At 57.4% G+C, this 25850-nt stretch overlaps 1 protein-coding gene across 3 annotated transcripts; it reads right to left on the bottom strand.

The window, feature by feature from the left end:
• Nucleotides 1–9389: 9389 nt before the first annotated feature.
• Nucleotides 9390–24705, bottom strand: BLACAT1 (BLACAT1 overlapping LEMD1 locus). 3 transcript variants are annotated; one of them, XM_070396616.1, is made up of 3 exons: nucleotides 24648–24705; nucleotides 23733–23832; nucleotides 9390–9794 (listed from the first exon to the last, which is right to left on the bottom strand). In XM_070396616.1, the coding sequence occupies exon 3, from the start codon at nucleotides 9759–9761 to the stop codon at nucleotides 9660–9662; it is 102 nt and encodes a 33-aa protein (XP_070252717.1). In that variant the 5' UTR covers nucleotides 9762–9794; nucleotides 23733–23832; nucleotides 24648–24705; the 3' UTR covers nucleotides 9390–9659. The 3 variants fall into 3 exon arrangements, with proteins under 3 accessions (XP_070252717.1, XP_070252715.1, XP_070252714.1); XM_070396614.1 differs by lacking the exon at nucleotides 24648–24705 and having other exon boundaries at nucleotides 23733–23886; XM_070396613.1 differs by lacking the exons at nucleotides 23733–23832; nucleotides 24648–24705 and adding an exon at nucleotides 13857–13960.
• Nucleotides 24706–25850: the final 1145 nt, after the last annotated feature.

Below are 25850 nucleotides of genomic sequence, written 5' to 3'. Positions count from 1 at the left end.
CCTATGTAAATATGTGAGCGACGGGTGGGCCTGGTTTTCCTTCACAAGTGCCCTCCTCCCCTCATCCCTACTCCAGCCCCACCTCTGCTGAGGCTGAGACGATGGGAGAGCGCCGCCTGCAGGAGGCTCCCCAAAATGTAGCAGAGGAAAGTGATCTGTCTAGAGAGCAAGCATGTCAAACTCAAAGGCGACCACGGGCCAAATAAACAAGGTTTAAGTGTACGTGGCCGCAACAAAAACGAAAGCTTCAATTTTCCTAGAAGCGTAGGTTTATTTCGATAGAGACATGCTGAGTACAACGGGCTGAAGTAAATGAGTCATCGTTAACATAAAATAATAGAACATTTTAACAAAAATTAATATTTTTTCTTGAACATTAACTTACCAGACACTGAATAACTGCACAAATGAATAAGCGTAAGGCAAATAAACCTATTTTTCTTGTCCTCCGAAAGCAAAATATTTCCTGTTGCGCACACCAAACAAGTCAGTCCAAGACAAAGGACATGGCAGTTGGCTGCTAAAATATTCGCTGTTAGTATTAGTGGAGAGAAATGGTACGCCTGCGAGTAAGGCGCGTAAGGGAAATGAATGCAACACGATTATAGTCATCAGTCATTAGCGAACGTTGTAGTTCGTTATTAATAATTATGTGTAACAGGATATTGTAAAAATTCAGTTATGAAATTTTTATTAAAACGTTTCTTACATACCGTTATATTGGCTGGGCCGCAAAAATATTCATTGTGGGCTGCATGCGGCCTGCGGGCCTCGAGTTTAACGTGCTTGGTGTAGAGTGTTCAGCCAGGTGGAGGGCAGGGTGTGGGGAAGAGGGCCTAGGAGAATCAGAAGTTAGAGGAACCCCAGCTCACTGTCACCGCACCACCACAGGGGCAACCCTCACTATTTCTTGTCTCCTACCTGGGAAAGGAGAAGTTACCCAGGACACAGGTTAGCTAACTTCATAATCCCTGTCTCCATAGCTGTCTTCAATTCAGTGTGACTTGTTTTCTGAGTCTCTGTCCTCTACCCAACACTGTGCTAGCAGCAATGCAATATGTGAGATATGCAGGAGCTCTTGCAATTTGTAATTCTTTCAACCAACCCTCTCGAGGAACTTGTATTGAACTCCTGCTTTGCGCCAGGCGTGAGCGAAGTACACCCTTCAGCATGTATTATTTGACCCTCACACACACTTGCAGGGTGGGTATGACTGCAGTTTGCATATGGAAGACAGAGGTTTGGGGAGATGAGTTGGTTCTCTAGGCTGCCTCCACTCTTGAAGAGAATTGAGATCAGAACCCAAGTCGTGTGCTCCCCTGACGGCCATAGCTAATGGGGAGAAAGGGAGGCGGACGCAGAGAGCCACTCATCCTACAAGGAGGGAAACTGAGGCCCAGACAGACAAAGTCACGTGCCTATCTGGCCACCAAGAAGTATCTTAGCTGGGGCAGAGCCAGGACTGAAACACAGCAGCTTTAGGACGGCCAGCCCGTGCCGCTGTCCCCGATCTTCATGATGGGACATCATATGACGTCTTTGAGGTTTCCTGATGGTCTCTTTGGAAGAGGGGAGGGGAAAGGTAATTGGAGAACAGAAGAGAAAGAGAAAAGGAAGGAGGGGGTCCAAAGAGTGAAGGAGCATAAGTAAGCACAGTGCTGGCCAGGCAGAGCTGTGAGCGAGGGGAGGCTCATTGTCAGAGCTCCCAGCTACACCGTTCTTTGCCCTCTGTCCCTCCGAGGTGCCCCCTCCCCCAGCCAGATGCCCACTGATGCTCTCATGATGTTTCCCTCCATCCTAATGAAGCCTTCTCAAGGGAGGGAAGCTGATGCACTCACTGATGCTGTGGACAAATGCCTGGTAACCACCAGTGTTTGCCTCTCTCCCACAGTATAAACCTCAGAGGATCGAAGCCTAAAGTAAAAGAGAGGAAGCACTAATGAAATTTCAGGGGCCACACTCCTGGAGAGGAGAAACATTTGGGAGCCAAAGGGCCCACCTGTGACAGGAGAGGCTGCATCTAGCACCTGCTGGCACGGTTCTGTCTGGCATCTGTCTGTAGGTATTGGCATGGAGAAGTCCCCAGGGTCTGTGCTCTGAACACTCTCCTCTCCATTCTTCAGGGCTCAAATCAAACGTCACCTCCTCTATGAAGCCTTCCATGATACCTCCCCTCTCTAAACAGCTGTGCTCTCAGGCCACTGCAGCCTCCACGCACTTTGCTTGTCCTCTGAGGCATCTTGCATCCTTTGAGCCTTAGCATGCGCTTTTTATTAAATTGTGAGTTCCTCAAGGGGAAATCAATGTCTGGTTTTCCTGTTTCTCCCGCAGCTTCTCCCACAGGGCTTTGCACAGTCGGGACTCAATATCGATCGAATGGATTGAGTTGACAACAGTACACAGCACACACAGGGAGGTGAGGACTGGGGGTGCTGACAGCAGAAGGGCTAGGAGAAGACATCCCAGCTCACTCCTGAAGAGAAGGGAAACCGAGGTCCAGACAGACAGAGTCACGTGCCTATCTGACCAACAAGACGGAAAGGTGTGGGGCGCTAATCTGTCCCAGATGGTTAAGGCACTCATGGAGTGCTTATGTGCTGGGCACCATGGTGGCCGACTGGGAGAAGAGGCAGCTGCCCCTCTCAGGAGCAGCTGGCTCTGGAGCTGGGCCTGATGGCCCCAGCTCTCTGGCCCTTTGGTGACAATCTGAAATCTCTGTCCCTCCGATCAAAGTGGAATTATAGAAGAATTCTTTTTGAGAAGAGCTTTATTGATGATTCACACACCATGATAGAATAAACCTTGTTTGTAATATTATGCCATCTCATAGCATCTTTCTCTCCTTGTAAGTCTGTAAATTCCCATTTGTTCTGTCAATAGTGCTGAGAAGCCCAACCAAAGATCTTTTTTTCTTTCTGTAAAAAATAAAGGTGCCTTACCCAGCCTGTGTGGTTCAGTGGTTGAGCACCAATCCGTGAACTAGGTGGTCTTGGTTCTATTCCTGGTCAGGGCACATGCCCCGGTTGTGGGCTTGATCCCCAGGGTGGGGCGTGCAGGGGGCAGTTGATCAATGACTCTCTCATCATTGATGTTTCTATCTTTCTCCCTCTTTCCTTTCTCTAAAATCAATAAAAACATATTTTTAAAAAATAAAGGCACCTTTAAGTCCATGGGATCATATTGTAGTCCCAAACCACCTTCCCTATTCACCACCCCATCTCCTCCAGCCAGCTTTACCCCACGATTTCTCTGCGATGCTAGGAGGCAGCAGGCCTGCCTTCCCTCAACTTACGGAGAGCACAAGTGAGGCTCAGGGCTCCAGGGCTGGGTCTCTGGAGCCTCCTCCTAGGCCCCACCACCTCCCTTGTTCATGCTCTGACTTCCTCCCAGTCTTTCCCCCTCCTCTCCTTAGCAGTTGGTGGAAATGTTTATTTGGCTTGTGCTGCCGCAGTGTATCCCAGTGCGAAATAAACACGGATGCCCCAGCCACCCTGACAACATAATTCATTTACTGCAAACGGATATAATAAAGTCTGTTTATTACCGCAATTAACAGAGCGGCGTCTGCCGGCATGCTTTCCAGAGGCAACCAGAAAAGTGCTTACTCCAGGTGCACAGATCCGGGAAACCGTGCAACTTGAGCCAAAATGAACCCAAGTGGAGGCTTAGTAAATGGGTCCCGGCCGCCCCAGAAAACAGCCGTCCAGGAGCAGTTCAGCTGAGGTAGAACTTCGATGCAGGAGTCCTGGACTGGGTTAGACCTGGACCTGTCTCCAGGGTCATGGTCTGGAAATCGCACATGAAATGCAACTCCCAGCCCCACCACCCCAGCCGCTGGGTTCATAGTTCACTGAGCTTCTAGGTGGGTAATGTTAGTACCATTGACTCTCAGGGGCACCTTGTTATGGGGTGCAGTGGGGGTATAGGGAGAGGACCAGAGGCTGGGACAGAAATGGAACAGCTCTAAGAAATCCTTTCACTAAATCCTGCCTTCCTCTCAAGGCCCTGAAGGGAAACATGGCTGGAGGGGAGAGAAGGAGGGAAGGAGAGGGACCCGGGAGTCGGCTTTGCGGCCTGGAGAAATGATGCTAACTTGCTTTGGGCATGAAGACAGGACATAGACAGGAAGCCCCATTGCCCCGTCCTTTGGTGGCGGGCAGAGGAAAGGGGAGTGCTGGTTTAGATCCCCCCCGTGACGTTAGTGTATTGATTGTTAACGCAAACCTGGCCCTCCATCCCCCGTCAAGGGGACAGTGGTTGTGCTAACAGGACCCTCTTCAGAACCACGCCTGGTTATCCCAGGGCAGCGCCGGTGTCTCCGCATGTGGAAACCGCGTCTGGAGCAGCGTCTCAGGGAGACCAGGGGAGTTAGATGCTGAAAATATAAAGCTGAGCGCTGGAGCTGGAAACCAAAAGGCTCCCAGGTGCAGGGCCAACCACCCTAAACAGTCCCCTGGTGGAGGGGTGACCCAGGGGGTACCCCTTCCTTCCATCACTCCTTTTCCTCAGGGAGACGGTGCTGCATTGAAGGGTGAGGGCAGAGCCGGCCTGGCCTCTCTGGAACAGAGAAAGTGAGGGCTTTGAGCATCATGAACAACGAGATAAAAATAGCAGCATCGCCATGGCAACGAAGGCTGGGAGAGTCCTGAGGATCTGGTCTGGGTCCTGCCATCTCCCCCTCCAGCTTTCCTCTGCTTCTTGCTTCTCGGATAGAACAGGAATGAGCTGAGTGGAGGGAAGGCTGCCCAAGGAAACCCCAGAACTCCAGGCCCTAGGCTGCCCAGTTCGGGGGAGGGGGTGGGAGTGGGGGCTCCTGGCTTTTGGAATTTCTTCCTCAGCATGAGTTTCTCCAGAGATGCTAGCCCCACGCCTCACCCTCCTTGAGGGTGGTCCTGGAGTCCTGGGTTCCCCTGCAAACAGCCAAGGTTTCTGTTTCCTCTTCATGGTCCGTGGTTCTGAGAAGGGAGCCTGGGAAGGACTGGCCAGAAGCCCCACACAGTTGGCACTGGCCTGGGGGCATGGCCTGGGCGGTGGATTTAGTCTGAAAAGCCATACTCTTTGCTACTAGGCTGTTTAGCAACACAGCCTTAGGGAACTGCTTGCATTGCAAACAGGGTGATGCTGGTGCGGGCTGTCTCTTGTTCTTGAGTCAGAGGGAGGGGGTGTTCACTCTTTGGAAACAGATTCTGGTTCTTGGTTCTGGCGGTGTTGGCACCCCAGCACCTGTTGGGCACAGCAACCTCCTTCAGGGTGAACCAGGTTTTCTGGACCAGCCTGCAAAGAGCCCACCAAAGGCAGGAGCCAGAGATTTCCTCCCCTGGTGAGAGCCCATCTTCGTGGTTATGACCAAGTGTCTGTCTTCAAAAATTCAAGCCACATCAGGTACAATGTGCCCTTGCAATGCACGCCTCCCAGTGAGGTAGGGAGGAATGGGTCTGGTCACCACTTTTTTACAGAGGCTGGGAGAGAGGAAGCAATTTGCAAGGCCAGGAGTCAGCCATGGAGGAGCACTGGGAAATGGGGGGCCGCAGCTCTTTACCCACCAGCACACCCCAGGCCACTGGGCGAAATGCATCTTCAGTCTGCAGACGGGGCAGATTGCAGCCTGAGGCACTTCCCCTTGCAGATGGCCAGGTGATGAGGTGGGGTGGGTCGGCTTGGAGAGGGGCTCAGCAGCAGCTATGCAAAGGGAAGCTATGGGTTCCATAAGTGGGGCAGCGAGTGGATCCTTGAGACCCCATCTGCAAGGAGTGGTGTGTGTGTGCGTGTGAGAGAGAAAGAGAGAGAGAGAGAGAGGACAAAAGTGGCACTTGTGATGATCTAGACAGGGCTGGCGTTGGAGTCCAGGCTGACACTTACTCCCTTTGGGCCTGGGTATAGGAAAAAGTAGAGGCAGAGGTACTGGCTCCCTGGGCAGGGAATGTGGGGGAGGACTGCAGCAGAAGCAGCTCTGGTGCTTTGGCTTTCCCTCTTATTACCCCCCATTTCTTGGATCTACCGTATCACCCCCATTTGCTGCATGCACAGAGCTCACCAGCGGGGGCACAGGAACCCTGCACTCTCCTGGCCTCGCAGCCCTGAACCCCATGGACACTCAGCTTCCCAGACCCAGAGCCCTGGGAAGGCGGGGGGGGGGAACCTAGAGAACATGAATGCAACCCCCTCTGTATAGATGAGGAACCTGAGTTGCAGAAGTAGGACACAATTAGCCTAAGGTCACACCGTCATCAGTGTCCACGCAGGGCTGGAACCCAGCCCTGGTTCTTTGCATCCCACTGTGCTACCTCATGCATATTTCAATTAATTAAATTATTGCTTTTCCTTCTCCCCCAAATAACCTCCCTATATATTTCTGATGACCCATATGCTTCATTCAAAGCCCCCACCCCCACCCCCACAGGAATGGAGAAGGAAATGACATTCTAAGTATTAAAAAAACAAAAAAAAAAGGACTTCAACCTGAGACAAGAAGCCCCTCGGGGTCTCAGGCCAGAGTCCCTGACCAGTCAAGTCACAAGAGCCTTAAGTACCCTTCACATCTTTATCCCCCACTCAACAGCCACAGCCCAAGAATGGAAATGGCGTGGGGCATTCTCCCTTTAGAGATGAGAGGGGAGGCCCGGGAGGCTGCGGTTCCAGCTCTTCCCAAGGACTCAGGGCCATGGCCCACAAACAAAAGGCCAGACCATCCTTAGAATCATCTCCTTACTGTGCCCCCGGCCTCACCCCAGGAGTTCCCACCTCCCTGGTGGAGTCTGGAAGGCATTCGTGGAAGGGAGTTCGAAACAGCAGGGCAAGACCATCCAACCAAACCACTGGGGAGGAGTGAGGCTGGAGACAGGGCAGGAACCAGGGCCCAGGCCCCGCCCTCTCCTCAAAAGATCCGGGGGAAGAAAAGCCTGCGGCAGTCAGAGGCTCTGGGGCTCTGGGCCGCACCTGCCTTTCCGGATGAAACCTCGCCCCTGGGGAGCCCAGAGGTGAGAGGTGGGAACAGGTCTCCAGACGGCCCCCCTTGAGGCTGAGAAGGAACAGGGACAGTAGGTGGGGTGTCTGGCTAGACCAGTGGTTCTCAACTTTCCTAATGCCACGACCCTTTAATACAGTTCCTCATGTTGTGGTGATCCCCAATTTCATTGTTACAAATTGAACATAATTAAAGCATAGTGATTAATCACCGAAACAAGCTGAAACCGGTTTGGCTCAGTGGATAGAGCGTCGGCCTGTGGACTGAAGGGTCCCAGGTTCGATTCCGGTCAGGGGCATGTACCTGGGTTGCAGGCACATCCCCAGTGGGAGATGTGCAGGAGGCAGCTAATCGATGTTTCTCTCTCATCGATGTTTCTGACTATCTCTCTCCCTTCCTCTCTGTAAAAAATCAATAAAATATATATATTTTTTTAAATCACAAAAACAATATGTAATTATATATGTGTTTTCCAATGGTCTTAGATGACCCCTGTGAAAGGGTCACTCGACCCCCAAAGGGGTCTCGACCCACAGGTTGAGAATCACTGGGCCAGACGCTGCTACTGCCTGCTACTCAGATCTTTCAGCTGCAGTGTTGGCCTCAACCTTAGCCTTGGACGCAGACAGGACCACTAGCTTGGAGACCAAGGGCAGCTGTCTGTCTACAGGCACAGCTGGGCTTCCGCTCAGCTATACCATGACCTTGGGACCTCTCCAGGGGCTCGGTAGATCCATATCCCTCCAGAGCCAAGGGAGTGCTGGTGGGGGGGGGGGGCGGGGGGTGGAGAGCTCTCTGGACAGGCTCAAGGCCAACCCCCTGCAGCTGACATCCCTGCCAAGGCCTGAGAGGCCGCTGGGAGAAGCGCTCGCTCCCCACCCCTCCCGAGTATGTTCTCCACTCTCCTGACCTTTCCTCGGGGTGAGCCCGTGTGGTCAGGACAGAACACTCAACACCTCTGAGTCCCGGGGATACAATTTCATCCTCCACCACAGCAGTGCCTTCTCTGGGCCTCAGCCTGCAGGAGCCGCTAGGACACTGGTGCCCTGGGGGCGGGCCCTCCTGCCTCTACCCTTGAAAGCTTGTCTGCCCGTCTCGTTGCCTCTTCCAAGGCCTCTGCTGTCCAAGAACCAAGGAGTTTTCTTCTATCTCTTATGACCCCACGGGCCTTTATTGCTGTTTCCTTGAGAGAAGGACTTCTGCGTAGAATTCTTTGGATATAAAAGGGAGTTCCAGATCTTGGAAGGCTGTGATGGGGAAGAGGGGCCAGGGCCAAGGATGGGGGGAGAGAAATCGTAAATTGTGCTCTGGCTTCACGAAGATGCCCTGGGTCCCACCAGAGCTGCCGGAAGCCTGGGAACTGCTCTGAGCATGAGCTGGCTGGGCAAAGGCTGCCCGGATGGAATGTGCCCTTGCTCCTCCCAGGTTCTGGAGGAACCAGCAGAAGAGGTCTCCTGCCCTCCCAACGGCCCAGAGAGGCTCGCATCCCCTCTTTCTGCCCCAGGCCCCGATCTCCCCTGCCCAGGCACCTGCTATGTGGGAAAGGCTGTTCCGTCCCTGAGCAGAGGGCGGCTGAGCTGACTGCTGCTGTGATAAAGCAGAGGGCAGACTGGCTCCGGCTACAGAAGCTGCTAATGTCAGCGCTGGCTCTACTGTCTTCGTGGCCCTCTAGCACCGCTAGGTCCAGGCACAACGACAGGCTAAGTTACATCAAAACCGGGGGAGGGAGGGAGGAAGGAAATGGCTTTTTGTTTGCTTCCTACCTCCTGGAAATAGGCTGGGAATGGGGGCAGAGATGGACCCCCTAGGTGAACGGGGGAGGGGGGATTAAGGGGAAAGTCAAGGGAAGTCCTAGAGGGCCCCCTCCCCCCAGAGTTTCCCTTAAAGGCATCACATGCAAGCATTTCCCCTATGTGGCTTCTGAGAGGAGAAGCAGCAGGTGGGGGAGACAAGGAGACAGAAGTAAGGGAGCACACGGCTCAGTCCCGGAAAGGGCCCCTCAGTCTGGCCCTGGAAGACAGTCCCTGAGGGAAGTCAGGGCCTAGGGAGCAGCTCCCCCACCTGTGCTGCAGCCAGAGCCGGAAGGAAGGGAGTGGACAGAGGCCAGGGCTGAAGGGGAGGTTGCTCCGTGGAGTGTGGGGACAGTGGGGCAGAGGGAGACACAGCTGGCCTCTCACTGTCCACACCTGGCCACCCTACTCAACCAGCCTGCCCCTCAGGCCTGGCTCCACCTGGCCCAGGGGATGCTGGGAAGGATGGGAAAGGACTCATCTCCCACAACCACAGTGGTCCTAGGAGAGACCCCACCCTGGGCTCGGATGGGCTCGTCCCTATGTCCAACGGGCCCAGCCGAGCTGTGGCCTCCTGAGGAGTCAGCGCTGCTGGGAGCTTCTCTGGCGAGCGGCCAGTTGCCAGTTTCCTCGTTAGCAACAGTAAGGCTGCGGTCTCTCGGGGGAGGCGGTACCCTGAGCAGAGCCTGGAGCCTCAGGGCAGGAAAGAAGTCTCTCCAGGGGCCTCTCGGGGCTCTGGTCAGGTCCTGGGCTTCCCTTGGAGTGACTGGGCCTCTCCAGGGAGGTCTTCAGGGACTGGAAGCACGGCGGGCTGATGCCCTCGGGTTAGATGCAGTCCGGCCAAGCTGAGAAGGGCCGATTCTGCTCCCAGCCGCAGCCAGAGGTGCCCGAGGCCTGACACCTGCTCACACCGCTGTTTCCCGCTCCCTGCGCACGTTCTCCTTCTTCCTCTTCATCTTGCAGAAGCCGTGGAAGCCGCAGAAGCAGGCGAAGGTGAACTCGGGCATGCCCTAGGCCAGGCCGAGGCGCTCACCTGAGATCTGCAGAGAAAGGCCAGGGGGGCAGAGGGCGGGAGAGAGACAGGAGAGAGAAGCAAGCTGGGGTTAATGTTCCCAGAGCCCTCCAGGTCTTGCCAGAGTCACTGCCACTCCCTGGGGCGGCCCGGGCCCTGCTAGACCGCTCAGACCTGCCGGGGCGAGGGCCGTGACACCCAACAGCAGCCTGGAAACCCGCTTCCTGGCCTGTGTGGAGCTGATGGCATTCCTTGAGTGCAGCGGCTGAGTCCCGGGCAGGAAAGAGAAATTGCCAGCTGACCGCCCTGCTCCCCTCCCAGCCGCTCTGCCTAACCTCCTCACCACACCTGTGGTTGGAGACGGGCAGCAGGCTGACTCAAAGCAAGCTCTGCCCGGGCCTGTACACAGGTTGGGAGGGAGCGGTCCACTCACTCCTTCAGGTCATAGGGTCTGATGATGCCAAAGCAGGACTGTGTGGACCTGGAAGAAGGCCCCTCATCCAGCACAGCCTCGACCTTGACACCTGGCACTGAGTCCCGGCTTCCTCCCTTGCCTGGCAGCCCCCGTGTGCCTGATGCCTTTAGGGAAGTCTATAGGGGACATAATGCACTTGCTTTGACCGCTCAGGGCAACACACATCTGTCCTCATGCAGAGAACAGAAAGCAGCCCGGCGGTGTGGCTCAGGGCTGAGCATCCACCCATGAACCAGGTCATGGTTCCATTCCCAGTCAAGGCACATGCCTGAGTTTGGGGCTCAATCCCCAGTAGGGGGCGTGCAGGAGGCAGCCAATGGATGATTCTCTCTCATTGATGTTACTATCTCTCTCCCTTCCCCCCTGAAATCAATCAAACCATCTATATATATTTTTAACAAGCAACGTTCTTTTAGCCAACAGGCTATTTTATTGAGCCCCTATGCTGGGTAAAGGGCTTGGGAGGTAGGGACATCAGTGTAAAAGTATAGCTTCTTCCCTGGCACAAAATAAGTCTGAGGTCGAGGCTGAGGTTGAACTTGCCCCAGCTGGGCACATCGCCCCCCACCTTTGGGGCCCCCCTGGTGTCTGAGGCAGTCTTGCTGGGGGTGGGAGGGGCCTCAGGAGATCCACTCGGTCTGTGCGAGTACCCCTTTCTCCACACTCCTGTGGGCCTCCCCAGCCTCAGCCGCCACCCGCGGCGAGCACATTCCTCCAGCTCATTTCTCTGCCCGCCCGCCTGCCCCGAGGGGGCAGAAGCGCGCATTGACGTCAATTCAAGTGGAGCAGCTGGGCCCAAAGGAAAGCCCCCTGTGTGGGCCTGAGGCCGCCATCCACCCCGCGCCTGTCTGAGTCACTCCTCTAAGAACACAGAAGGCAGCCCAGCCCACTGCCCAGAGAGAGGAGGAGGCAGGGGCTGTGGAAAAGCAAGCACGAGGCATGTCCCTGGGCCCCAGCCCCTCTTGCAAGCGATTGCATGGATGTCTCAGGCCCCAGATGCTGGGCACCCCTGCAGCGTGTCCACTGTGTCTGAGGAGCCTGGCATGTGCCCAGGTGGTGGCTCTCTGGACAGTTCTGCAAGTCTGGCCAACCTTGCTCTGGTGGACGAGCTCCTTCCTGTTTCTCCAGGTAGAGCAGGGGGCCCAGCTGGCAAGCCCTTGCCCAAGCACAATGCCCACAGTGGAGCTAGGTCCTGCCAAGATTCTGTCTCCCTCGCCCCTCAGTGTCCCGGTAATGCAGTGACTGACCGTAATTTATAGGTGCAATGCACTTGCCATGGCCAGCTGGGTGGGCAGGAAGCCCAGCGTGAGTCAGCACGGGTAGGTAGACTGGTTTAATCACCCGCTTCCCAGCGCCGTCCAGACACCCACTCTCCTGGAGTATATATAGAAAGCAGGCGCAATCTGCCCGCTGTATATATAGCCAGAGCCGGGACATAACTACTAGATTTCTAGATCTCTCTGCCGCAGCTGTCTCTGGATCCCTCCGTGACAAACCTAGAGAGAGACAGGTATCTACACTGGGGCTTAGGTGGCCTGGGCTCTATTCTTGGCTCTGACGCTGGCATGCCGTGTCCCCCTGGGCAACGGCTGTACTCCATCGGGCTTTCATTTCCTCGTTTTATTGAACCAGGAAGCTCATCAAGGTTTAACACTTAGACCCCAAACCACTGGGAACCCTCGCTTGATCAGAGGGGGAGAACAGTGGGTCCCCTTGTAATTAGTAATTGTACATTTTCTTTGCTGGGGAAATGTGTGTCAAGGGTACTATCAACAAAGCATTCCCACGATTACGGGGGTAAAATCAACAAAGCAGATGTGGGGAAGGAAATCATGAGGAAAACAAGCCAGGCGAATAGCTCAGGCCATCACTGCCCTCTCACACCCGACCCCCCCCCCCCCCCCCCCCCGAGCTCAGGGCAGAGGGTCCCAGGGTGCAAAGATCCAACCCCTCTCTTCACACCCCCCTCCCCTCCAAGGCCAGCTTTCTTAAAAACGGCAAAATGTGTCCCCTGACGTGATGGGTCCGACTGGCTCCTTTGGGAAGGTGAGAAAACCCTGAGGGTTCGGCTCACTGGAGGGAAGTTTGGGGAAGCGGAGGAGCCGCCAGGAGCTCCAGAGGGAAGGAGGTGCATTCGGGTGCTGAGGCTGCAGTCGGCCACCCAGAGTGGTCCAGAGCTGACTGCCTCACGGGGATTCCTGGGCCCTTGTTTCTAAGGACAGAGAGGAGCCAGGTTACCCTGCTCAGGCCTTTGGTTCAGAATGCTCTGGGCATCCTCTCACCTCCCCACCCGCCTGCCAGGGTCTTCCCTGCACGGTGCGTGCTCCAAGCCCTGGAGGCAGCCTGGGCTGTCTGTGGCTCTCAGGTCCCTGGCCAGCCCCAGAATTGGGGGGACATGGAGCAGAGAACCCCTTTCCATTTTAGTTCGCCCACTATGGGCCCCCTCCTCCTCCTCCCTCGGCCCCACCAGCAGGTGCCGGGGGGCCCCTTTGCCAGGGCTGTGGTCTCTGCTGCTGTCTGCTTTGCCCCCCATCTTTGTCCCTTCGCTTGGCAGAATGCCCAGCATTAGCTGGAGGGCTCCCTGGGGAAGTCGGGTCCCGACGACCCTCTCTTGCTGTGTCTCCTGGAGGGGAAAGGAGTCTGCATGTTGAAATGGACACAGTCCGGGGTCTCAATGAAGCAAGTGGACCAGCGCCTGGGTGCACTCCCAGCTCCTCTGTGCTCAGGATGAAAACTTCCCCTCCTACCCGCCAGTTCTCCCTTCCAGCCTCGATTTTCAGAGGCTAAGAGATGGAAAAACAGCAAAGGAAAGGGGGGTGGCCGCTGGACAAACCCCTACTATCCCACAGTAGGTTGCATCGAACTGCAAGCTGTTATTTCCTGACTTCCTCCCCACCCTCCTCTGGCCTTTCCCCGCTCAGGTCCAAACGGCCTGGGGTGTGGGGCATGGAGGACCCTCTGCCGGGCCAGCTGGGAGGGAGCCATGAGGAAGAGCTGCCAACCTATAGAGCATCATCCCAAACCACCTGGAGGTTCCCGGCCTCCCTGCTGACCCCTCCCCTTGGTCCTCACCCCCCCATCTCCTCTCTTTGCCAAACACCCCCACGGGGTCCTCCACCCTAGAACCTCCAGGGAAAATGGGGCAGTGGGTCAGAGATCGCTTGAACAGGGGGAAGAAGCAAGAGGAGGAAGGGACTCAGAACAGGCTAGCTAGACGCTAAGATGAGGAGACCGCCAGGGCTCCAGGCTCGCAGACCACAAACTCCTGGGTGTCTCCAGTTTTGGCAATGTCCTCTCACAGTGGGCGGCAGTGGGGGCTGGGAGGGTGGGAAGAGAATTAGAAGTGTTGGGACCTGCTAGGAATCCTCTGACAAACAAGAAAGGGATACTGTCCCTCCCACCACCCACCCCCTCACCTCCCAAAGCAGAAGCAGAGTAGCTTCATCAAGGCTCCCCTCATCTTCCACCCACCCCACCCCCCTACCCCAGGTAAAGGGCAAAAAGAGAAGTGACCCAGGGAGGAGGGACACGCTCAGCCTCTAGAACAATGCTGAGCCCCCCTGCCCCGCCCCACCCCCTCAGCACCGGGCCTCAGTAATTAAAATATGAATTCACCTTCCCTCCCCGAGCCATTCATCACTGCGAAGGGAAGCAGCTGCGGCCTGGGAGACCGGATTTGGGGGATTAACTCGGGCGCTGGAGCAGACACACCAGGAGGAAGAATTAGAAAGGAAGGGGGTGAATTGGGTTTTCTCTCCCCACCTCCTCCCTCTCCCGCCACCTCTGAGCCTCACACCCCACCCCTTCCCCCGAAGCCTGGCCTCTGTAGGTTTCTGGGAACTGTAGTCTCCAGGACTGTGTTGATAAACAGGCAGGCCAGGGGTGGGTGGTGTCACAAACTACACATCCCAGGACTTCTTCCCGGAGTTGGCAGCGGCAAAGCTGGGCACAGGCCTCCAGTCTGGAAGAAGCCTGGGAGTTCTCCTTGGAGATTAACTCCTTCTTGGCCTGCTTGAGGCTGAGTGCCTGCCTCTGGCTGACTGAGCACTCTGGAATCTTCAGCCAAGGACCTCTCTGCCCTCCATGGCTTGCCCACCTATGCAGAGAGGGGAAGCTCCCCCCACCTGTCAAGACTACAAGGGCAACCACACACTGACCATTGGTTCTGAGGGACCCAGCCATGGGAGCTGGAGGGGTCGAGATCATAACTGGGGGCATCAGCCTGACCTGCCACAGCAGCTCAGGACCCAGTGGTCCAAACTGTCCATCCAGAAGGGCCCCCAGAGGTCACACGTGAGTGCCATCCCCTTTAAAGATGGACCAGATTGTTTTCAATAGAAAGGAGTGGTTTTAGCAAACTCCGTTTCCACTAAGAAACAGGACAAGTACAACCAGAGAGATATCCGCTTGGACCTCCGTGTAGTTAAACACAGACGCACTTTACTTTCCCCATGGAGCCTTCTGCTGGCTGTCTCTGAGGACTACGGGAGACTTCGATTGCAAAGGATGTTAGGTTTCAGCTGTCAGCAAGCAGGGAACAGGAGATGCAGCCCTCTGATCTGCAAGTCGTGCCGGGAGGGAGGGCAAGAGGCCAAGAGACAGAATAGAAAGAGCTGCAACTCTAAATCCAGAAGCTTCCCGGCCCAGGCCCATCAAAGTGGGACTGGCCCAGGTGAGTTGCTGAGCTGTGGGCTTGCTTTGTCCCTGCTTGTGACAACTGACTACTTTCACCCCCCCACACACACACCCCACCACCCGGTCCCTTTTCTTCCAGTTCACAATTCCATTTATTTAAGACACATTTACCCAGAAGCCCCTACTGAGCCTTGCTGGAGCTTTAGTCCTTGGAGCAGTCATCTGCCCCCGTGGCCCCAGGTCCAGCCCAGTGCTGGGCCCTTCCTGCAAACTGGGCAACAGGGGTCCAGGTGCAGGAGGGGTGCTGCTCCAACCCGACTTCTCACCTAGGAGACCAGGAGCTAAGGGAGGCAGATCGGTGCTTGGGAGTCCTCAGAGCGTGGCAGGGAACAGGATAGGCTGACTCTGGGCCAGGGCAGATGGACAAGGAGGGGGGAGGGAGGTGCTAGCCACCTCTGAACTCTGGACGGGAGAACCAGAGGCAAGTGAAAACCCTGACAAATTCTCCTCTCTGTTCTGTGCACCATCTAAGTGGCTTGGATCAGCCCCTGCAAAACCCAGCTGGCTTGGGCTTTCTCTTGGCTTCTCGTTTGATTCCTGGCCCCTACCCCTCCTAAAAGGAAAACCAGTGAGGGACCTTGAAAGAGTGATTAGAGTTGGGCCCTGAGGACCTATTTATAGGCAGACATCCAAGAGGGACATGGGGAGAACCCCTCAGGTGGGAACAGCACACGCACTAGCTTGTTGGCGCTCCCAACCTCCCACATGATGTGGCGAGAGCGCAGGTTCAAATGCCAGCACTCCCCCTTCCCAGCCGTGTGGACTTGGGCCAGTTTCCTAGCTCCCTTGCGTCTCAGATTTTCCAGGTATGGGATAATAGTACCTTCCTCAAAGGTTGTTTCCAGGATTAAATGAGTTAGTACAGGTAAGACGGACACAGAATTGGGGCTGATACCTAGCGGCCACTAGGCGGATGTTGGCTGGGGAAATGAAAGGCTCTGAGGCATTATCAGTAACTTGCCTTCTGATTCTCAGTATCAAATACAGCACTCTGGCTCTATATTTGGTCTGTCTTAGACAGACCGGGGGCTGGAAGGAGAGGGGAGGCGAGGGTGCTTCCTCTGCCACTCCAGCCAGACCACCTGTCTCAGTTCCCTCTTCGGAGTCCTTCAGGGCGGCTGGGGTGGAGTTAGGCAGGTGGTGGAGAGGACTAGGTATGGGGAGGGGAGCCAGGCGGGAGGAAGTGCCTGGACAGGGTAGCAGGCCAGGAGCTGGGATCCTGGGCTCCAACTAGCAGCCTGTGGAGGTGGCCGCTTCCTACTTTCTCTGCTGAAGTTCTTCTCCCCCAGTGGCCAGCCTGAGCCCTCCCATGACAGCCACGGAGAGGTCCCGGGGTCTCTCTTCCCCCGACAAAGGCTGAGGATTCGAGCTGACCACGAGGAGTGAGTGAGGCCGAGAAGCAGAGGCTGTCCTGGAGGTACTGAGCCCAGGTCCAAGTGCAGAGTGGCCCAACATTCCCGACTCCAGCACCCACATCCCAGAGCGCAGGCCAGGCTCAGTGACTTGGCAAGGAGACAGGAGCGGACAGAGACCTCCGCGCCCCTGCACGTCTCTTTCCAGCCTCCGAGGGACTCTCCCTCTAGAATCACCAGGCCAGCCTCTTCATTTCAGAGTGAAGGACCAGGACCAGAGAGGGGAAGTGACTTGCCCAAGGTCACACAGCCTAGCCCCAGACCCCCTGCATGCCCCGCCCCCAAGCCGAGCCCCATCTGGTGCCCCTTCATGGCTGTCTCCCAGCCTGGTCCTGAGGGAGGCGCAGATGCTGCAGGAGAAGGAGCAGGCCCCTCACTGTAGCCCATGGCTTTTAGCCCTACATGAGTTCCAACGGCAATCACATAGGAATGAAAAGCCATAGGCCACAGCAGAGCTGAGGGGGTCCAACAGCAGGAATCGAAAAAGGACTTAGGGAGCTGAAAGTACTTGGGTGCCCTCATGCCCCTTCCCACCAACCCCACCCACCCAGACTGCCTCCCTTGAGGTACTGGGCCCCCCAGGTTACATTCTCTCACCATCCCCTGAGGCCTGCCCCAGAAGCATTAAAGCCATCCCAGTAATGAGTTCCCAGTCCTGGCCCCACAAAAGCCCCCACACAATGGGCCTCACTCCGGGTATGAGGGGTGGCTTCCAGGCCATAAAGGACCTCCTTCAATCCCCTTAATTAGCCTCCAGCCCCCTGCCCAGGAGCCTTAACTACGCCCTCCCCTAGAGAAGAAGGCCGGATCTTTTCAATGCACTGCTGCAGGGCCCAGGACGAGCCCCAGCAGACACTCTCCTAAGTTTAACCCTTTCTCGTCCGGCCACAGGAAGCAGAGAGGGCAAGAGGGTCTGGGAGGAAGAGAGCAGAGACAAGAGCCTGCCTTTGCTTTAGAGGGGTGAACAAGTTTCCTGAGCACCCCCCCCCCCCCGCCAAGGTTGGGGGTGGCCCAGCTTTCTAGACTGTTCCCCTTCCTGCGCGGTTTAGAGGGGAGGGGGCCTCTGACTTCAGACCTAGGCGGCGGCAGGAAAAGGGCCAGAGCTCGAAATCCCCACCATCCCCACCGGCTGAGGAGTGAGCCTTGGAGCTAACCCCGGGTGATGCTGAGGGAGGGGTGCGTGATGCCCTGCCTCCCGCATTGGCAGGATAGGGTGGCTGGCACCGGCATCTCCAGCACCAGGGCGAAGGGCTGAGTCAAAGGAAACCAAGGTCTCGGGCCCCAGAAAAGATGTGTTTAAACACAGGACTGTCTCCTCCTCCCTCTCCCGTGATGGGGCAGTTGTGGGCATGCATCAGCCTTGGAGGGGAGTTCAGGGAAGCTCCAGGGAATTCAAATCCCCAAGCCTGGCCATGACCTCCCTCAGGGACCCCCAACAGAATGGGGAGAGGCCTTGGGCACAGACCAGGCCCTGTCTCTGCCAGGGAGCAGGGGCAACCCCCACCTCAGCCCTATCCCCAGCCTCTGGACCCTGGCTGCTTCCCACGTGACACACACACACACACACACACACACACACACACGCACACGCACACGCACGCGCGCCAACCGTGCCATTTTAAGAGCCAAACTGACACCCTCCAACTTCCCACCTGAACTTTGGGTCATCGGCCCCAACAGCGAAAGCCTTTGGTTCTCCCCTTCCTTTCCCACGGGCCCCCAGATCCCAGACTTAGGACCTGCAAATACTGTGGGCTCCAAGAATCCCCTCCGTCCCCTCCCAAAGGACACTGGGCCAGGGGCTGGGGGCCAAGGGGCTCACAATTCCCCAAGAGCCACTGCCTGCCTCCCTGCAGTCACCCACTCCTCCGCTTACCCCAGGAGCTCCTCGCCCAGCAACTGGGGCAGGCCTTCCTCATCCGCACTCTGCCTCCTGGTCTGAGTTGTGCACAACTCAACTTGACTCACTAGGGAAGACCTGGCCCGCCCCTCCCCCAGCCCGGGCCGGTGGGTGTGGGGGCGGGCGGGGCGGGCGGAGGTCAGGTATTCCTTCAACCCTGACTTGGGCCTGGGTAACAAAGGTCTCATTGAGCCTCTGGCTGTCTGGTCGGTGAAGCACAAACCTCTTGTATCTGCTCGCTTTTGATCTCACTCCCTCTGAGTGCACCATGTATTACTCACACCCCCCTGCCAGGCTATTGGTGTGGAGGGGCTGTTCCCTGTCCCCCCTCGGTCCCTCCCCATCTCCTCTCTCCTTCCTCCCCCTGCTGCTCCCCTCTAGCTTTTTTATGCTTTGAGTTTTGGCAGGAGACCTGAGGCAGCTGCCCAGAGGCCCCTTCCTCCCGAGTGTCCTCCCCGCCTCTCAGGCCCTCCTCCTCGCCTCACCCAGACCCTGTGTCCCTGCACAGCTTCTGCTGCTGCACCTGTCTGTCCTCCTCTCTCCAAGATCCTCAAACCAGCTCAGGTCTGGCCCCTCCGCTCACTCTCACCTGGTCCTTCCCTCGGACCATGGATTCCCTGCCCTGGGGACATGGCAGGCTCAGCCCTGGCCGGCCTGCCAGCCCAGCCCACCTGACAAGCCCCCAGTGAGCTCCACAAGGGGCAGCCTCTCTCCAGGGTGTTTCTGGGGCCAGAAGGACTAGGGAGTGAGGGGGAGAACAGCTCTCAGGTCTCAGGCAGTGGCCTGCCCAGACCTCCTGGCAAGGTGGAGGGAGAGGCAGGTCAGCCAGGCCTCACCTCCTCTTCTGAGGAAACCCTGTTTCGTCCAGTCCTGAGAATCTGCCTTCTAGTGAAAGGCTGTCACAGGATGAGAACCCCAAGGATTCACCCTCCTCAAGCGGGGGCCATCCCACCATTCCTGCCTCCTCTGTGGCCACCTCAGACCTCCTGCAGCCCTGCTGGGGTAAGAAGTGCAGTACTCGCTGGCTTCCCAGCCCTGTTTCCCACGGCAGGCCACTGCAGGGAGGGAGACAGTCACCTCTGAGGGCTGAGCTCTCCCCAGAAATGCCAACAGATGCTAAGAGTTCCCATTGTCGTCTGCCAGTGCCCTGCCAGCTCCCCATGCACCACCTGTGGCCTCCTCCACCTCCCGAGTTTCCACCCCTCCCTGCCCCCCAGGTACTCCATTCAGCAGAGCGGAGGATTTGGGAAACTTCTGCCCCAACAGAGGCCCCATTCTTCCTGTGGCCGGCTCCCTTTGTCCCTCCTGACTCCACACATTCTTGGGCCTCTAATGAGAAGCCGAGACCGCCACCAGCCCTTCCCGCCCTGCTCCCGTCACCACAGCCTGGGCCCATGCCTGTGTGTGGCAGAAGTTGGGGGAGGGAGGCAGGGGACAATCGGGAGGAAGTAAAAGGAGGTAGGAGACAAAACAGAGGGGAGGAGACGGAACTGGGGGAGACACAGAGAAATTGTGAAAGAAGATGGAAATGTAAGAGAAATTATAGAGGAGAAAGGGGAAGGGGAGAAAGGAACTAATATTTTATCAAGTGAAAACTATGTCGTGCGCACGCTGGGCCTTTCATACCAAATACTAGTATTCTTCTTCTCATCTAGATGAGGAAACGGAGGCTTACAGAAGCTGGGTGGGCATTGGTGCTCTTAGGACAGGGGGCAGGGGAAGTTGGAGAGAAGGGAGAGCCTGCAAAGGAAGAATGCTGACAATGAGGAAAGAGGCTGCCGTGGAAAACAAGCAGCTCAGGAGGCAGAGTGGGAGGAGGAAGAGGTTCAGCCATGGTCTTGGGATACCCCTAACCTCCTGCCATTCCCTCGGGGTCCGGCTGCCTGACTAGACAGCACACACTGTAAGGGCCCTGCGGTGCCATCCCCTCTCGGTCATAAGTCCTTCGCCGCCACACCTGCTGCAGAACCCAGGTGCAGCCTGGACACTATCGCCTGTTTCGCGGGGAGAGCAGGCTGCAGCAGCTCCCTTGTTAAGGAGCCCCCAGTCCCACCATTGCCTCCGATGGGCCACAGGCACCGTGAACCTCAGCCTACATCTAGGCATTGGGGTTGGAAGTGGTTCCAGCTGAAAATCAGGCAGATCGGAGAGTACTCCTTTGCAAGGAGAGGAGTGGGAGGGGCTAGTGAGCTGTTCACCCTCCACCGGAAAGAAAGCCATGGAAGGGGCCAGGGGCACAGACTAGGCTCAGCCTGGGAAAAGACTAAAGAACTAGAATGGCTTCTAAAGGAGCCAAACACAGGGTGCACAACCACCTCTCAGAACCATGGCCAGGCATACAGTAGGTGCTCAATAGGTGGGATGCTAGTGTAGAAGGGATTCTTGCACGTGTAAGGACGGTACAGCAAACCTGAGGTCCCATCACCTCCAAGATTTCATGAGTCTACAGACTTGGGTGCCTTTTGAGGGGCTTGGAGCCCAGCAGCCCCTGCCTCTTTCTTTGCCCATGGTGGCAGGAAACCAGGACATTAGGAAGACACTAAATTAGGAAGGTGAGGCACTCTCTCTCACAACCCCACACACCCTACGATGGAGATTAAACTGGAAGCATACCACCTTATTCTAAGGATGCTGGCTGAACGATATAGGCATGTAGTTGTTGAATGAATAAATGAATGAGTGAATGAATAAATGAATGGTGAAGCTTGGAAACAAGAGCAAAAGATCTAGATTCTCCCACAGTTCAGGTGTGGTGTGTGTCTGGAGCTCCTCACGTTTGTACTGTCTGGGAGGAGAGTCCCTGTGCTGGAGCAGGCGGGGTTAGGGGTAGGAACACACCTCCTGACATCTGATTCCACCCACCATGGAGGCTGGGGAGGGGGGGGGTTAGGGGGGGACTGCAGAAACTTCAGAGGAGTGCCAGGGATTTGATTCTGCTGCCTCTGCCCAAACAGGCCTCCAGATTTGGAGGTGACATTGGGATGGGTCTGTGGGTGCAGCCCTTGGCCCATAACTGACTCAGAAGACTAGTTCCAGACGGACCTGGCAGTCTCCTCCACACTGTCCTCTAGACCTGAACCAGACCAGAGGGGTGTTCGCCCTGATGTCTGGACCCCTAGGCAGCCTTCTCCATGGCACAAACCGCCACTGCTTCCTGGCTCTGTTTCTACTCCAAAGCAGGATCAGCTCAGGCTCCTTCTCAGTCACTGGCTTCAGAGCCCCCCAGGGGGAGGGTGCTGTCCATTGAGCAAGAAAGCACAGAGAAGTCAGGCATGAATTCCCCCCCCCTCCCCCCGCCCGCAGGGCTTTGTCTAGTTGTCTCAGGAGCCTCCCTTCTGAGCCTCCCCAGGCAAACAGAGGGGGCTCAGCCTGGCAGGGTCCCTGGGCTCAGGGACGGGAAGGGAAGGGAGCCCTGGGGTAGCCTCAGACCTTCAAGGCAGAAGAGAGACCAGGGGACAGAGAGATAAAGGGAGGTCTTTACAGCCCTGGCACTTTAGGCCCCTGCATCTGGTTTCCCTAAGCTCCCAGGGCTGGGCTGTGGAGAGAGAACACAGGGAAGTGCTTGGGTCACCAGAATCCAGCCTCCCCAAGCACAGGACCTGGCCACAGTGTGGCCTCTCAGAGCAGTCAAGCTGTTGAAGGAAAAAATACAATAACGGGTCATTGGCAAACTCACATGCATTTCAACCTGAGCAAGTCATGAATATCAAAATGTTCCAACGACCTACCCAGACCCCATTTCCTCCTCCCAGCCCACTCCTTTCCTCTGGGGCCTCCCTCAACCCACAGTGGGCGACGGTGGCCAAGCCTACAGAATGCACCCTCTCCCAAGCCCCCCTGGAGTATGTCTCAGAGAACGCGGCAGGCAGGGAAGTGGGGGTGGGGGTGGGGGTGGGGAGAGGGTCTGCAGGGGCAGCCACTCATCTAGCAAACATGCACTGAGCACATACAATGCAACAGGGGCAGTGCTAGGCACTGGGATACAGCACTCAGTGAGGCTCAGCCACCAACAGGCAGTGATGGGAAGACAGGCCCACAGGCAATGACTGCATTCAGAGTAGCCCTACAACCCTGGCCCAGGTCTCCCCCACCACCCAGGGCCTTCACACCACCAAAGGCGGAGGGGTGTCTTACACTGAGCTTGGCCCTCTCTATTTGAGGGTCCCTCCTTCCTCTTCACACCTTTAGGCAAGTGGCCTCAGGTGGATACTGTGTGTGTGTGTGTGACTGTGACAGGCCCCAATGGAGCAATGGGGAGCTGGAATTGAGTGACGGAGAGAGACACTGTTCCCAGCCCTGAGCCTTGGCCGTGTCTGCTTGGAGGATGTGACCAGGGTGTTCAGGCCACCAAAACTGCCCCCACCAAGGGGGCATCTTAGAGGACAGTCAACTCAGAGCTCTCTGACCCCGGGGCTCCCATCCCAGCCTCAAGTGAGCCCAATAGCCCTCCAAAGTTAGCCCTCCTCCAGGCTCAAGTTGGGCTAAGTTGTTCCCTGGCTGATGACGGTACAAAGAAAAAATCACCAGAAGAAAGTAAAATCAAACCTGAGGGAGAATTTGTTCATGAGAATTGCGGGGAGGAGGCAGGATTCTAGTGCTTCCGAAGGAAGGCAGGCTGCGGGGTGTCAGTCAGGAGGGGAGGGCTCTCCCTTGGGCCCCCAGGCGCCCTCTCCTGACCAGTTGGGAAGAGGCAGGGCTGGTGGCCAGCAGGTTCTCTGTGGTGACTCTGCCCAGGACCCTGTCTCAGGAAAAGGGTGCAGGTCTCCTGTCTGTGGCTGCTTCCCGGCCTACCCTGGCTGGGCTCTGCTCCCAGGCTGGCCTCCAGCTCAGGCCCCTCTTAGGTGTGTGAGGGCCCTGGGTTTGAGGAGGAATGGGAGGGGGGGGGGGGGGCCGCCCAGGCCCGAGAGTGGGTGGTCCTGCCCTAAGGGTTTCACTTCGCCTCCCATGATGGGGTCTCCTGAGACCTTTGCCCCAGGGGTACCAGACACCCCTGCTTTTCCCTTCTTAGTGCCAAACACAGGCACAGGTGTCCCCAAGTCCTGGTCCCTGCCTCGCATACATCCCCTTCCCCCATCCCACCCGCACCCTGGGGTGAAGGAAACGGTGATGGCACCCAAAGCTAGTCTCTCCAGCCAGGAGTGGGAGCCTGGGCGACCTCCTGAGCCGGGGCCCTAGCTCCCTCTCACACTCCCCCCTGAATCCCACCAACTGCAAAAACCTTTCAAGGGAACAAAGGCAACGGGGGCCGGGTGGGGGCTCCCTGTGGCCGACCTGGGGCGCGTCCACGCAGCCGCGGCCGGCGGGCCCGGCTTTCAGGTGAGTGCCTGAGCCGCAACGGGAGTCCGCCCGAGCCTCAGGAACCCCTCGCCGCCCGGCGAAGCCCCGCGAAGAGGCGAGCCCTCCCCGGCCGTTCCCGGCCCTCCACCCAGCCGAGTGCTCGGACTCGCAGCACTTTCTGCCTATTTGTTTTTGCTCAGTACTCACAGTTCGGCTGCGGAGCCGGCTCCTCTCTCGCACTCACTTCCTTTGTCTCTTTTTCTCTTCCTCTCTCTCTCTTCCCTCCTTGTCTGAGACTCCGCAGTAGCTTCCAGTGGAGAAAAATAATTATTCTTCTCAATGGGTTCGCACGGGGCGCACGCACACCCGCGCGCGCGCACACACACCCCCCCCCCCGCCAGGGTACCCAATCAATGCACAAATCTTCGGGGTCCCTTTAACCTCTGCGGAGGACTCCGGGAGTTAATTACCAAGCCTATTTCGGCGCAGCATAAATATGCATTAAGGTATGAAATGACGACCGATGCGCTGAACTTCAGGTTTGGCATTTGGACAGACTTCGGTCTCTGTCCCCCCCACCCCCCGCCCATAGCCCCACAGGCCACCTCCACGGCCTCGCATGGTCATCGCGAGCTCCTACGGGGTGTCAGGGGGCCTCCTTACCTTGCTCTGTGCCCCAAGACCCCCCTCGCGCGCCCCCTGCGGTCGGGGCAGACCCTGGGCGGGCGCTTCCACTTCCCGCACGTCGCAGGCTGGGCCTGGGCCCCCGCGCCCCCGCACGGTGCCTGTCAGGGAACTAACTCCGAGCTCGGTGCCGGGAGAAGCTGGCGAGAGCGGGACGGCGACCTGCCGGCGCGCCGGAGTTCCCGGCAGAGCGAGAAAGGCCCAGGACACGATCCCCTGCGGGCAAAGGCACCCCGCGCCTGGGGGTCCCGCCGCCCCCGCCGGTCCCGACCTGCACACACACATGCACGCATTTGCACGCGCGCGTGCACACACACACACACGTGAACGCATTTGCACACGCGCGCGTACATATCTGCACACAGACACTCCCGCGCGCGCTCGCGCTCGCACACACTCAGGGTTGTAACAAAGGAAGAGGGGCCAGCGCTGCCTTACTTTTCTTTCTCTTCTCCACTCTTTGGCAGCCCCTGAGCCCCGCGCCGGCCTGCCCGGCCCCGCACCCCACCCCCCACCCCCCGCCCTCCGCGCCCCGCGACGGCGGCGGGCGGCCGGCCGGCATTCCGGAGCAGCGCGTCCGAGTGGCAACTTCGCGCCCAGGCGCCCGCGCCTCGCAGCCCGGCGGGCGGGAGACAAAAGCGGCGGCGCCGCCGGAGGCCGCGGCCAAGGTGTGCTCGCTAATTGTCAGGAAATGTGTGTGCGCGCCGGGAGCCGGGGGTGGGGAGGGAGGAGGGGGCGGGGAGGGGCGCGGCGGGAGCGGGAGAGGGGAGAGGAGACCCACCCCCCAGCCCAGCCACTCGCCCGCGCCGGGCACCCGATCGCGGATTAGAGAATAAATTATCTGCTCGCTTCTCATTGGGCTGCGGCGGAGGCCGCCGTCGGCGGCGCCGGGCTGGGAGCCTGCCCGGCTCTTTGCATTCACCGCACAGCTCCGGCTCGCCTCCCTTCGCGGGGGCCAAGAGCCAGGGGCCTTGGCTCCAGACACCGGAGGACACCAGCCGGCTGGCTCGCCGCCCCTCCCCCGCCGCCCTGCTCCGCCTGACCCTTCACCCCTCTCAGTTCTGGCTGGTGTCTTGGGGACGAAAAGACTGGGATAAAGAAGCCCAGAGGATGGAGATCTCAGACTCCCTCCCCCAACCTCTGCTCCCACCACCCCCTCCAAGAAGGAGAAACGGGGAGCAGCTGGGGTCGGTCACCTGAGCCAAGCCCGCCTCAGTTAGAGGGGGCCTGGAGAGGCCGCGGAGAGGATCCCTGTGGTGACCAAGGCCCCTCCCTTGGGGCCATCTCCTGCCCTCCACACAGTAGCAGTGACAAAGAGGAGGTGGCACTAAGGCTCTTGCTTTCTCCAGCCCCATCAGCTCCAGCCCAATCTTGTTCCCTATTTCCTGGGCCTTTCCATGCCCTCCTGGAAGACAGGCAATACCTTCTGGTTCAAAGCAGCTCCCTGCCAAGAATTCATTCATTCATTCATTCCTCAAGTAAGTAATATGCAGGGTCCCCCCTATGCCAGAACGTGGGCTAGGCACCAGGAAATACAGAGAGAAAAGATTCAGATCAGCAGTCATGCAAAAAATAAATAAATAAAATAAAATTACAACTGTGTGAGAGGTGCTACACCAAGGTACAGGCAAGTTTTGAATT

The sequence above is a fragment of the Myotis yumanensis genome, unplaced genomic scaffold, assembly GCF_028538775.1.
Source record: "Myotis yumanensis isolate MYYU_CA2020_CCGP unplaced genomic scaffold, mMyoYum1.0.hap1 SCAF_17, whole genome shotgun sequence".
NCBI classification, from domain to species: domain Eukaryota; kingdom Metazoa; phylum Chordata; class Mammalia; order Chiroptera; family Vespertilionidae; genus Myotis; species Myotis yumanensis.
The sequence above is the reverse complement of the archived record's forward strand: the minus strand, read 5'-3'. Positions and strand labels throughout refer to the sequence as shown.